General features: G+C 38.5%; 1 protein-coding gene across 6 annotated transcripts in view; it reads right to left on the reverse strand.

Annotated features, from left to right (window-relative positions):
- RALGAPA2 (Ral GTPase activating protein catalytic subunit alpha 2) overlaps positions 1–14404 on the reverse strand; it is a 323095-nt gene that overhangs the window by 251270 nt on the left and 57421 nt on the right. For all 6 annotated transcript variants that reach the window (XM_019462380.2, XM_019462378.2, XM_019462384.2 and 3 more), the window contains exons 5-7: positions 5232–5275; positions 2285–2462; positions 1366–1481 (exon numbers count right to left, since the gene is read on the reverse strand). In XM_019462380.2, coding sequence (XP_019317925.2) covers positions 1366–1481; positions 2285–2462; positions 5232–5275 — 338 coding nt within the window. The remainder of the gene's footprint in view (positions 1–1365; positions 1482–2284; positions 2463–5231; positions 5276–14404) is intronic.

The raw sequence follows: 14404 nt of genomic DNA on the forward strand, positions 1-14404 counted from the left end.
AAAGGAATCCAGTCGTTTTGAACCATATCAATGCTCAGAAATGTAGACCAAGAGAAAGAGATCGCCTACTGAAATCATAAACTAATGATATTAGCTCTGTTTTCAGCTGGTAAACATCAGAGAAAGGAGCCTGTGACATCAAGCAGACCTGTGCTGACAGCACAAAGAAACACCTCTATGTGCTCCCACCCAAATTTTCCTGCCTGCTCTGGCTATTATTTCCAGATATGCCTGTTCAGCCTCTGGGCCTGCCTCCTCCTCCATCCACCTTGCTAGCCTAGGGATCAGGGTTCAGGAAGGGGCAAAGAGGCAAAAATAGATTAATACACTATGAGATAACAGAAAATATATATGGCTCTCTGCCCCCACTTCCTGGCATAGAGCCCCTAAAACTCTTGTCATGTCCTAAGAGGTAAGAGCACTGGGAGCATCTTTTGTTCTAGTAAAACAACTCTGGGTGGGCTCCTGGATGGCTCCTGAGTGAGGGCTGGTCACCAGAAAGACCACACTGTGATTAGTACTTGGAATTTTCAGCACCCCCACCCCAACCCTTCCATTTCTCTAAAAGGGAGAGGGGATAGAAATGGAGCATGTCTATGTAAGGAAGTCTCCAGAAAAATCCCAGTGGCAAGGGTTTCAGGGACCTTCCAGGTAAGTCAACATATCCATGTACTGAGAGGGTAATGAACCCCAACTCCACATGAACAGACATTCCTGCGCTTGGGACCCTTCCAGGCTGTGCCCTTTGTATCTCTTCATCTGGCTGTTCATCTGTATCCTTTATCACATACTTTAATAAAGTGGTAAATGGAAACAAAGGTTTCTCGGAGTTCTGCGAGCTACTCTAGCAAATCAGTTGAACCTGAAAAGGAGTTGTGGGAACCTCTGATTTGTAGCCAAGTTGTATAGAAGCAGTGGGTAACCTGGGGCCTACCACTAGTAACTGGCACCTGACTGTGACAGAACCATCTCATGGGACTGAGCCCTTCTCCTGTGGGATCTGATGCCATCTCCAGGCAGACAGCCTCAAAGCAGAAATAAACTGTAGGACATCCAGCTGGTGTGGCGGAGTTGTCTGATGGGGGAAAACACTTACACGTTTGGTAACCACAAGTGTCAGAAGTGAAGTGTTCTGTGTGAATGTGGTAATGATCTAAAAGTCGGTGGAGAACTGAATTCTTCCTGTGACATACACACTTACACAAAATAGTACATATGCCAGGTCTCTGCTGATGTGACCCGGTACATACTCTATTTTTAGTATCATATAAAATCACCTCAAAGTAAAAAGCAAAGGTACAAATGCTTTCTCTTTCCCACAGAGAGTAAGACCATTACTGAATTATCCCACGATTTTTCTCTTACCTGAATAACCATATATTTCAATAGTATTTGAAGAAAAAAGCATGTTTGGTCCTCAGCAATCTTTTCCCCCGATATGGCTGGTAGGAGTGGAGTGATTTCTTCTGGATATACCTTTGCTGCAGAGTGGGGAAAAAAAAGCAGGGCTCTTTCACCGAAGTTAAAGAGGGTTTTGTTTCTGTTTTTAAATGGTCTCTATTAACATACATCTATCCCTCCACTGGAACTGCTGAGACTATACTCCAAGCCAGTGTACATGAAGGGCTTAGAAATATGGTACAAATGCTCATGAAACCACCTCTCCCACTAAACCATTCTTTTCTCTTTCAAATTCTGCTTTGGTCAGCCTAAGATCAAGTACCTGTCATTGGGCAATAAAGTAACATGCATTAATAAAGCAATGGCCCTAACTGGCAAGTTCTTGAAAACTCACAAGACACAAATGGCTGCTATTAATACTCCCAGGAGGCCACTATTGTCCTTCCATGAATGCTGCATGAAATACACAGCTGGCAAAAAAGAGCCTGGGTGAGCAGATGAATGTCCGCTCATGAAACAATCTGAGGAGGACAATAGACAGTAGTTTTGGATGGCGGATTTAAATCTCATTAACAGCCACAAAAACACTCCAGACATACCACGCGTCTCTACTCTCTGCTATTGCCAACATCTGTCCCCTCCCTTCCATTCTTGTTTCCACCACTTCAGGAAATTTCTCCTGTCATCATTTCATATAAAATAGGCTCCAATTCTTTCAATTCTAATGTCTTTAGACTTTACTATGAATATGAGCAGAAAATAACTCCTCCTCTGAACCATCTGTGAAATAAAGATCTCTATGTAGGATAATGACAAACCAAGGAATTCCTCAATGTAACTTCAAGAGTCATTTCAGCCTGTAAGATCTGCTAAAGTTACTCACCATCAGCTCCACTAGGGCTAGGACTGATGAGTGTCTCCAGCGTACAGGGCCCTCTGGATGACATGATTGCTGGGAAACCAGGCACAAGGCAAGCAAAAATCAGCACCTGCTCTTCTGAACAGTTTGTCTGAAGTGCTTGAAGCCACAGAAGAAACAGCCTGATCCCTTCACATCTTATCTAAAAGCAGAATTAAAGGCAACAAAATTAAACACCCAAATGTATATGCAGAGATGCACTGCAATGCAGAATCAGTTCTGAGAAAGAAAAACCACAAGTTAAAGGTACTGTTGAATTACGGCACCAAGCTCTTCTTAGTGACTAGCAGGCATGCTTCAATAAACACAAGGGTTAAGAGTGTGGGTTCTGGAGCCACAGGGCCTGGGTTCAAATTCAGGCTCTGCTACTTTAGCTTAGCTGTGACCAGTGGAGGACTGCTTAACTTCTCTATGCATTAGTCTCCCCCTCTGTAAAATAGGGATAATAGAATTTACCACAAAGTACTGGTATAGGGTTAAGAGAGTTATAACAGTGCCCATATCATCAATTGGTTACCCATGAAAACAATGCAAAGATAATCCTCCTCCAAGTTTACACTATGTTTTGAATAGAGTTTTTGTCATGTCACTACAATATGTACACGTATAATGTAATGTTCTTGAAAATCTGAACACTTAGAGCTAAACAAGACCTTGAAGACCTGGCTCAGTGGGATTGGGCAGCTCTCCAGCTTCCCTGCCTCATGTCCCTACTCCATTCTCTCTACCACCTTCATTGTGCTCTGAAGAGATGAAAAAAATGTCAGATGAAGCTGTAAGATGCAGTGAGCTCCAAATGCAGGCAACTGAGGGACTCCCTGATCTCCTTTCAACTATACCAAGGTAGTGCAGATTCTTCCAGAGCAAGTGTTTAAGCCAAACATGAGGCTCTGCAGGAAAGACGAAAGAAGTGAAGTGAAGTGAAGTGAAGTGAAATGAAAAGAAAAAAAGAAAAAAAAGCAAGTTTGGCTGACTCCCCACAGAAGTAAAATACACCGAGACAGACACCCTGTCTGGAGACAGTTCTACACATCAACAGTAGATTCCAGGGCACACTTTCAGACATGCCCGTGGACACACCACTGCTGTGTACAAACCTGCATGACCACTCACACCTGTCCACTTCTCCCCAAGCAGGCAATATAAGTGGGGACATTGCTGAACACATAACAGACAAAACATGACATGGCTCTACGTGTATCTAACCAAATTGCAGAAAATTTAACAGGAGGAAAATTACAAAATTCTATCACGTCTCCAATTTTTTAGGATAACTGTATTTAAGTTAACGAAATACAAATAAGGCCAATAACAAACATAAAGTCACAACCTGATTAGGTTTTAACTATAAGACTATTAATTAAAATAGGAATAAAATGTGGGATCTGTTGTGAAGCTAGGAATAGCTCATCCCCTTTTTTCAACATGTAAGAGAAGTAACACACCAAATTTAAGTAGCTATGAGTGTTTAAGCTGGTATAAAACAAAAAATAGGGGCGCCTGGGTGGCGCAGTCGGTTAAGCGTCCGACTTCAGCCAGGTCACGATCTCGCGGTCCGTGAGTTCGAGCCCCGCGTCGGGCTCTGGGCTGATGGCTCGGAGCCTGGAGCCTGTTTCCGATTCTGTGTCTCCCTCTCTCTCTGTCCCTCCCCCGTTCATGCTCTGTCTCTCTCTGTCCCAAAAATAAAATAAACGTTGAAAAAAAAAATTAAAAAAAAAAAAAAAAAAAAAAAAAAAATAAAACAAAAAATATACAGACTTATTATTTTTTAGTTGTCTTCAATGTTTATTTTTTTAATATAATTTATTGTCAAACTGACTAACATACAGTGTGTACAGTATGCTCTTGGTGTGGGGAGAAGATTCCCATGGTTCATCGCTTACATACAACACCCAGTGCTCATCCCAATAAGTGCCCTCCTCAGTGCCCATCACCCATTTTCTCCTCTCCTCCAGCCCCCATCAACCCTCAGTTTGTTCTCTGTATTTAAGAGTCTCTTATGGTTTGCCTCTCTCCCTCTCTGTTTGTAACTATTTTCTCCCTTTCCTTCCCCCAAGGTCTTCTGTTAAGTTTCTCAAGTTCCATATATGAGTGAAAACATATGATGCCTGTCTTTCTCTGACTGACTTATTTCACTTAGCATAATACCCTCCAGTTCCATCCATGTTGCTGCAAATGGCATGATTTCATTCTTTCTCATTGCTAAGTAGTATTCCATTTAATATGAACTTATTAAAGTCACACACATGACTCAATTAGCTATAAGTGAATCACCTTCCATAAAGTATATATCCCCAGCTGGCTTCTTTTGTCATTTATGTTTTAGGGTCATCTTATCTAGCATCAAATGGTATTATATATCATTATAAAAGGTATGTTTGTTTTAAAAAAAGCCAATGTTAACCTAAAGTTATGCTGCAAACAAATATTCAAGAGTAAGGCTCTGCTGCTCTTTTCTCCCAGAATGGCTCTCAAAACCAGCAAAAGTAATTCAGAGACAACTATAATTTTAACAAGATTGCTGGGGTGAACGGAATCTAGCATGTTAGCTCGGAAGCTTGGAGAGGAACCCTTGCCTTTCCTGAGGATAAAACTGGAGCAGTGAGCGCCTTGCTGACAGTTACCTGACTGTACGCAGTAAAATCAAAATTAGAACTCCAAATTCCAAACTCTGAATCCTAAGCCCTTCTCCCCAAATGATATTTAAAATGTATATCACAATAAGTTTTGATGTAAGAACAAAAACTACAACTAATAAACTCCATACTAGTTTTAATTAAAAATAAAGAGTAAGTCAAGTGGTTTTTAAAGATCTTTTTTCTCTACAAATGGCCTCATTTTGTCACTTTATGGCACTAGTAAATTTCAGAATGTTGCAAAATGACATTGCACATTCATCTAAAATAAATACCTTAATAGAATTTCCAGTGTGTAGAAGCTTCTTTAAAGTTGAGCCTGAAAGTTTAAAACACTGAGTTAGAAAGAGTATATAAATTTATACCATACACACAAAAAAAAACTCAGAGTGGATTAAGATGTATTTTTAAAAGGTCAGTTTTAGAAAGAAAAATTATACTTATGACAAAAGAGAATTTTTTTAAAAAGAAAAGAAAAGCAATGTCACAGAAGGAGAGATATCTTTAAGATAAAATTGCTTTAAGTGTGAAACTCTTCGAAACTCTTAAAATAGTCAAAATGACTGATATTAAGTAACACATATACCCACAGTAGATCTAGTGCAAACATCTCATCATGAATAAAATAAATGATTCTTTTCTAATCTCCAAAGGTAAAAATAAATAAAACTACTGCTTATAAAACATTTTTACAAGAATATTTTGCGAATATTCAAGATAGCATGTTTCCTTGCAGTGACAATCACGTTTATATGTTCGGGCAATCAATAAATCCTTTAGCAGAGCTCTTTCGTCACTGTCAAGAAGGAGGAATCAACGTTTACTCAGAACTACACCATTCAACTGCAAAAACTTCAGTGCTGCTGCCCACTTTAATTAGAAAAGTCTCTCTTACAAGGATGGAAACATATTATTCTATAACATGTTCATGTCTTAGTATGGAGTTGGCTTGGCAACCCACCTAAATATCATATGTAGGCTCTAATCTTAACCTTAAAGAAGGAAGTAATCTTTAAAAATAAAAAAAATGTATTGGAAGTCAGGCAAGAGAACCTTTTCTTCTAAAATTTTGGGGAAAAAAATGACTTCAATCTCCTGATGATAAGTTTTATGCAATAATTAAAACTCACACATCAAATCATATTTACTCCAGTAATGTATTTCAAGAGATGTTCCACTAAGAAATAGAGCCAGTCTCAACAAATTTCTACAGGTCATATTTAAGTGGATAGATACAACATGTTAGTTAAATGCACACAATTTTGTAACTGCTGTTGCTATTTATAACACTTAACACTAAGATTCAGTGGAAAGTCACCATTGTTATGACTATGTTACAACACTAAGTCACCAATAACACTAAATCACCAATGGTTGTGAATGAGTAACAGAAGTTAAAGTGCCCTCTTCCCTCTACTTCTGTCACCAAACCATATCCAGTATTTTTTTGGTCTAGAGCCAGCATTTATTGAGCTAATCTCTCTCACAACTAAGGTTCAAGTGTCTGCTCTCATGGGACTATTTTATCCCACACCTCTCCTTAACCTGGGGCCTTATCCCTTGCCTCCATGTTCACCCATTCTTGGACAAAGGTTGGTCTGCCTCAGTTTAATATTGACTCCAGTATGCCCATGAGGACCTCATGTGGTTGGCAGGGCCAACAGACACTCCACTCCCCAAAAGACTCGAGATAAAGTCCGCTCACACAGCTCTTCTCCTGGACATCTGGCAAATCTATCATTTTGCAACACATTCTTGGAACACTTTCTCCTGGTTATTGTGCGTGACCACTGAGGCTTATCAGCCCCTCCCCTACTTTGAATGGGTCCACAGTTTTATTTTTAATGTTTGGCCTACCCATAGTTGCCCATATCCACTCTTCTCTACAACGGAAAGAAGAAAAATACTTATAAATAGGACAGACTTTACAAAGAGACATACAGAATGTCTTGACCCATATCGGCCAACAGTCCCTGACTTTTTTTGAAATTAACCTGGTAATTTGTTAGAGCAGCAATAGAAAACACATACATGTTTGATGTTTCCATCTTGCAAGAAACTCTTGTACATGTGAAGTAGTATAGCTTGGCATTTACTAGCCAGATTCAGAAGTCAGATTGTTAGGGTTCAAATCTAGGTTCTGCATTTACTGTATAACCTGAGTCAGTTACTTAATCTCACTATGCCTGAGTTTTCTCATCTGTGAAATGGGATAATAACAGTGCCTACCATGGGGAATTATTAATGAAGTTTAAATGAGTTAACATATATAAATGCTTAGAACAGTGCCTGGTATATGAAAAACACATTTTCCCCACAAGATAAGGCATCAGCTATTCTCTAAGAAACTCCTTTTAAATAAGAACAGCATTAGAAAGAAAACTTGTGCAGTAGGAGCACACAGAATAGTGTTTCAACATGAAAACTGGTGATAAATACCGGAGAGCCTTGCCTGGCTACTTTAGGTATTTCCTAAGGTCCAAAGTTCACAAAGATACTGCTACTCTAACTACCATTATGAAATCTTTTTCATTTTAATTTCAAAAAGTTTCTCTCTATATATCACATCTGTTTGGAATTTTAAATACCCCATCCAAACTATAATTATACCCACTCCCAAATTTTAGGTGCCTCTTCAACCCTACTGATTGCCACTATGTTGATTCATGTGAGGGAAGAGTGAATAAATGAGTAAATAAAATCTAATTAGTTGGACTGATTGTATGAACTTCTAACTTCTACTGGCTTTTATTGTATTTTATAAACATCCTTTTAATGTTAAGTCTTATTGCTTTTAAGGAGGGCTGGGTCTAGGACAAGAAGAGTGAGGGGTCTGCACAAGAAAACTCAATAATAAAAAAAATAATATTTTAATACAATAGTTTCTAAAAATCAAAATTAGTGCCAAACAATCCATGATGAACATTATTAAGGTTTTAAATAAGTATCAGTGTTCAGCTAAGTCATACTGGAGCCTAACATAAAAGGAAAACTGTGTACCACTATAGATATGTTTTCATACATTTTTAATGGTTAATTTTTTCCCAGAACATTTAAGCATTGAAAAAACATTGAAAAACAAAAAACTCAATATTGAACAATCGAAAATTATTAAAACTCACATTAGCTTAAGTTTTGTTTATAACACAGAATGTATTACAATTTTACTCTCCTGGCTTTAACAAAACAAATTCATCAAGATTTTCAAAGTCTTCTTTGCCTATGTCATTTTCAATTGTGAGAACTGCCTTGCTTGACAATTTCTCTTGATGAAGTGGCAATCTTTTAGACACCTTTTTAAGGTCACTAGTTCATAAAGATAGTTCTAATATAACTTTAACATTATAAAACTGATTCTTGTGTGGTTTTTATTTTTAAAAAACTCCCTCTGTATATCATGCCTCAAACCAATTAATAAGCAAAGACAGTATACCACCAGGAAGGGTACAAGAACACAGAGAAACACCCTTTAGGGTGCTGATGGTGTGTAAGCCGTGCTGCCAGCTGCCAGTGGAGCAGGAACACAGAACTTCCTGGCACTATAATATTTACAATAAGCACAAAGGAACGCAGTCCACTGGAGGAATTTGAAATTAATCTCAAAAGGAATCAGGGAACTAAATATGAAACATATAAAGTATAGAATTTCTAGAACAAAATGCAGAAGATCTTTGTGATCTTGGGTTAGGCAAAGATTCCTTAGACAGGACACCAAAATCACAATCCATAATAGAAAAACCAATAAACTGGAATTTATCAAAATTAGAAACTTTGAATCTTTGAAGGACACAAGTAAAGCAATGAAAAGACAAGTCAGAGATAGGGAGAGAATATTTCCAAGTCACATATCAGGTAAAGCACATAAATCCAGAATTCGTAAAGAACTTTTAAAATTCAATATTAAGAAGACAAACTAAATTAAAAAAAAAATTTTTTAATGTTTATTTATTTTTGAGAGAGAGAGAGAGAGAGAGGGAGAGAGAGAGAGAGACAGAATGTGAGCAGGGAAGGGGCAGAGAGAGAGAGGGAGACACAGAATCTGAAGCAGGCTCCAGGCTCTGAGCTGTCAGCCCAGAGCCCGACGCAGGGCTTGAACCCATAAACTACGAGAGATCATGACCTGTGCTGAAGCGGGATGCCGACCGACTAAGCCACTCAGGCGCCCCAAACTAAATTTTTTTTTAAAAGTGGCCAATCAATTCACACGTACACTTTGCCAAAGACATACAGATGGCAAATAGCAGAGGAAAAATGTTCAAAGTCATTTGTCATTAGAGAAATGAAAAATTAAAACCACAGCAAGGTAGTACTACCACTGAAATAAAAAGACTGATGATACTAAGTGTTGATAGGAACGTAAAGTAATTGGAACTCTCATACTACTGGTGGGAATGTCAACCACTCTGGGAAGCAGTCTGTCAACTAAACATATAATTTTATATGATTCAGCCATTCCATTCTCAAGAGACAGGAAAGTACATGTCTACATAGAGACTTGTACACAAATGTTTACAGTAGTTCTACTTGTATGCAAATACTAGAAACAGCCCAAATGCCCATCAACAGGTGAACAGATAAACTATAGTATAACTATACAATGAAATACTATACTACTCAGAAATGAACTATTAAGATATACATCAACACAGATGAATCTCAAAATAATTTTATTGGATGAAAGAAGCCAAAGGAGAGTATATACTGCATGATTCTATTTCTATGAGACTCTAGAAAATCAAACTAATCTATAATGATAAAAAGCAGATCAGTGGTTACCTGGGAACTTGGCAGGGGGGTGGGAAAAAGGCATGAGGAAACCATTGGGAATGATGGCTATGTTCATGATCTTGACTGTTGTAATGATTTCGTAGGTGTACACCTATGTCAAAACTTATCAAAATTAACATCTTCTCTACATAGAGTTTATTATCATCAATTATACTCCCAAAAAAGACCAGCTTTGTAAAAAAGCAAAAAACAGAGCAGGTGGCTTGAGAGTGACTAAGTGAAAAATCGGGAGGACACAGGTTTTTCTCAGATACAAATCTGCATAATGACAAGTGTCCAGAAGATAAAGTCAGGAAGCCACAAAGGGTGAGGGGGTCAAGGAGCTGATGGGTAAATAGCTAAGCCATTAAAAAAAAAAAAAAAAGGCAAGTAAGCAGGAGATCAGAAGACATGGTGGCAATGAGGAGGGACAAGGTACAGTTGAGGGAAGAGAGGTTTCCACAGAGGGGGCAGTGGATGAGGTCTAGAATGGGTCTTGGAGAAAAGAAAGACCACGATCTCACCCCCACAGCTCTGAGGGAGACAGAGAAGACTGAGAGAAAAGCCAGGTATTAGATAGCTGAGGAGGTGAAACAATGAGGCTGAGACTCTAGGGCTGTGGCTTAACCCAAGAGGATTTCCAGAGGGCCATGTCCAAAGTGGGAAGGAGAGCAAGAAATGCAGGGCAATGATGATGAAAGCATGCCAGAGAGGACCCTGGGAAGACACCAAGTGGGCTGAGGGGGCATGAGGGTCAGCCATCCGCTGATGGACATGGAGGCATGCAGGGTCCCTGTAGCTCAGCCTGGCTGCAATGCACCTCTGAGGAAGTCCTAGTGTAGAGTGCATGGGAGACCCTGTTCCCTAGGGAAGAGGCAGCTGTGGTGTGGCCTATGATGGACCCAGGGAGGTTGTCAGACTCAGTGTCTGGAGGAGTAGTTAGAGCCCAGTGAGCTGTAGAAACTTTGAGAAATAAGGCTTCTCAGAGGTTGTGTTCACATCCTAAGCACTGTCAGACCACTGTGAAGCCCAAGGCATAAAGCCAGGGGGATACTCTTAAAAAGTCACAAGCAAATCTGCAGTTTTTATAACCAATGCAAATCTGCATTGGTTTTTATATTATATATAAGAAGAACCTAGTTGAGCAAGCTAGATTAATAATCACTCATTTATAAAAAACACATATGAGGTACTATGTGAATTTTCCATTAGTTGAACCTACTCTTTTAAGCCCAAGAGCTATTTATTTGGAGAATTTTTTATATAAAACATCTCTAGTAAAAAATATTTCTTCCCACCCCTCAGCAAACTTTTACTGCGTACAGGCATAGCACTGTACACTGAATGGGACAGGATTTGCTTTCTAGAGGCTCATGAACTGTAAACCCTCTTAAAGGAAACACACATATAACTTCAGTCCTATACTAATGATGCTTGGGCACATGAAAAGGGGCCACAGCCTGCCCCTGCCCCAAATATCCTTGGTTTACTATTGTGCCATTCTTGGTCATCTCCTCACATCCTGTGACCTCTCATTATCACACAGAGATAAGGCTTTGAGTGGCCACCCTTGTCCATCGTGATTTACTGAACTAAAATGGAGGGACTGTGGGAGGGGGGATGGGCTAAATGGGTAAGAGGCATTAAGGAATCTACTCCTGAAATCATTGTTTCACTATATGCTAACTAATTTGGATATAAATTTTTAAAAATAAAAAAATAAAATAAAATAAATTAAAAAATAAAAAATAAATATTACTAAAAAAAACAAAATAAAATGACTTCAGGAAAATTTTCCCATTTGTAATCAGTAATGGAAATTTATAAACAGTTAAGTAGCAGGTTAGCATATACCATAGTTCATGAATCATGGGATTCGAGCTCTGTGTCGGGCTCTGTGCTAAGTGTCGAGCCTGCTTGAGATTCTCTCTCCCTCTCTCTCTTACCTTCCCTCTGACCCCTCTCTCCTGCTCTCTCTAATAAAAATAAATAAATAAAATAAAACTTAAAAACAATTTTGAGAGAAATGAAATGTCTCTCTTCACTATAGACAAAACAAAATGACATGATAGGAAACTGACTTCAAACAATGTGTCAGGTGGTATTTCAAACTAATTTCTTCCTTCCCAGGATAAAACCTGGCTATCCGGTAGGTCTGAGAACTTTTCAGACTTGCAGAATGTAGGAGTTGCTCTTATTTTAGGTTTCTATACTTGGTGACACTATTTGTAGTGCGAGACAGGAAACATACTGAATCAGTGGTGTGCAAACCCAGCTTTAAGATCCTAACCCAGTATTTCAGAGAACCTTGGCCACTACCAACCACAGTAACATTTTATTACAAAGTTTATACAGTAGTGTTCTTCATATTAGTAAGAAATACTAGGTATATAGAATGTAAAAGATCTAAAATAAGAACTATTAGATACCTAGAATGTCTGGCACTGACTAGTGAAAAGCTTCCTCTCCTTGACTCAAGAGGTTTTGCAGAAGTCAAGAAGATACCAATGCTACGGAAATATTTAAGACACGTTCCTTTCCTCTGAAATCTGGTGTTTCCTTAATATTTACTTAGTTTTTACAACTAACTTCGTCAAGACCTTCAGTGACAAATGATAACCATTTTAACAAATCCGAATAAACTGAAAAGAATGCAAGAGAGTGAGGTATGTCAAAAAATGTGTAAAGTTACAAATCCACAATCCTTTATTGGCAATTTCAAAATCCAGAAAGCTATGAAAACTAATGCTTTTTGTGTGCAATTCACTAGTGGACAGGACCTGACTTGAATCTGAACTCATCTGGTGGCAACTCCTGACTAACCTGACTGAGGCTCTTTTGGATTTAGTTATGCCACTGTTGCTGAATATTCATATCTTAGGCTACAGAAATAAGAATCCTCTTGGTTACAGGGCAGTGCCCAGTCCCTGGGGTGTTACCTATAGACATCAACATTGTGTTAATGTCTGTCATACATCAGTACAGGATGATTTTATATGCAAATGCCCATATTTCAGCATTCTGAAATATAACTCATTCTATACACTAGATAAACTAGCTTATTCTACATACTAACGAGGTAAACAACACCTGCTCTTATGCTGGTTCAAAAGGACTATTCCTCTGCAATCCCAGTCCAAGAGTCACTGTTCATGGTCAGATGCTATTAAACTGGGTAAAAAGCTACTTGTACCCACAATTTTAACCAGTCCATGTGGTAACAGCAGCCAGAATTAAGGTAACATCACACCACCCATGAGGCGCATAAAGTTGCACAACACAAATGGCAAATGAATTTCTACACCTAGTTCTAGTAAGCTCATTCAGGCTGAGAAGGGGCTATTAATCTACAGACATTTTAAAGTACTATCTGAAGAAAACAAGTGTGGTTTTCCTATAAGATACGAACAAAATGGAAGGATTATATCTAGCACAGATAAAACATACCGCATGTTATTTCTCATTTTCATCCATTCCCACTACACCACGGAGCACTACAAGTCCTTGTGGTATCTCTTCAGATTATACTTAGCATTTGATTTTTAAGTTTTTACTTCAAATACACAAGGTTGAAGTATCAACAGAAATGCTATCAATAACTCTATAATGTAAAGGAAAATCTTCTTTGTGTGTTTGAAAGATTTAAAGACCAAGGCACTACCTTAAAGTGAGGATTTAATCATTCAGTTCAGTAGATGTATTTATTATATATACTTTACTAAGTTCAGTTTATATAAGGGCCAGTAACATTTTTCACATAAATAGTACTAAATTAAATTTGGGATTCTGAATTTTGAAATATTCATCGAACATGCCATGTTCTTTCAGGTCCTGTGTCTTTCACACATTGATCTCTCATCTAGAAAACCCTTTCTGCACTCATATTTCAAGGTTCAGGTGGAGATTTACCTCTCTTGGAGCCTTCCTCAGGTCTTCTGAATAGAATTGTTCAACTTTCTTTGTTGCTACCAGTATACTTTTCATAGCGACAGTTATACTCTAATTATTTTATTCTCACCTACCCCTCACCCCAGGCAATCAGCTTACACAATACAAGGATGGTGACATATTCTTTGTTTCAGCCTCAGAACTTTGTTTCTCCCTCAATAAATATTTGAATGAATAAATGATCAGATAGTAGGATGCCATTATGAGGTTATGCTCTCTGCAAATATGATCATCTGGCAAGGTATAAAAATTATAGCAACTAGAAGTCTTCTAAGGCAGACAGACCAAACCAGATACTCTTTAAACAGAAAGGTTCACCATCAATATCACAAATTATGCCAGCTATGCCATGAATATTAAGTTGAGAGGAAATGTTTGATGTCAAGAGCTGCACAGAAAGGGCAGCCATGGTAACTTGGCTATATTGCAAGTTCCCTCCTGCTGCCACACACTAACGTATTCAAACACAATAGCTCTGATCAATGATAAAGTCATGAAGAACAAGATATTTTTGTAAGAAAAAAATGAAGTCACTTAAGAAAAATCCTCCAGATCAAATGTTTCTCAAACAATTTTTATCCACAGGAATCCCCTTGGGCTCTTGTTACAGACTGCAGACTGTCTTGAGACCTGGTTGAGTGTCGACTTTGGCTTCGGTCATGATCTCACAGTTTGTGGGTTCAAGCCCCGCATCAGACTCTGCTGTCAGGATCCTCTGTCTCCCTCTCTCTCT

Source organism: Panthera pardus, unplaced genomic scaffold, assembly GCF_024362965.1.
Source record: "Panthera pardus isolate Hobbes unplaced genomic scaffold, ASM2436296v1 HiC_scaffold_25, whole genome shotgun sequence".
Classification (NCBI taxonomy): Eukaryota; Metazoa; Chordata; class Mammalia; order Carnivora; family Felidae; genus Panthera; species Panthera pardus.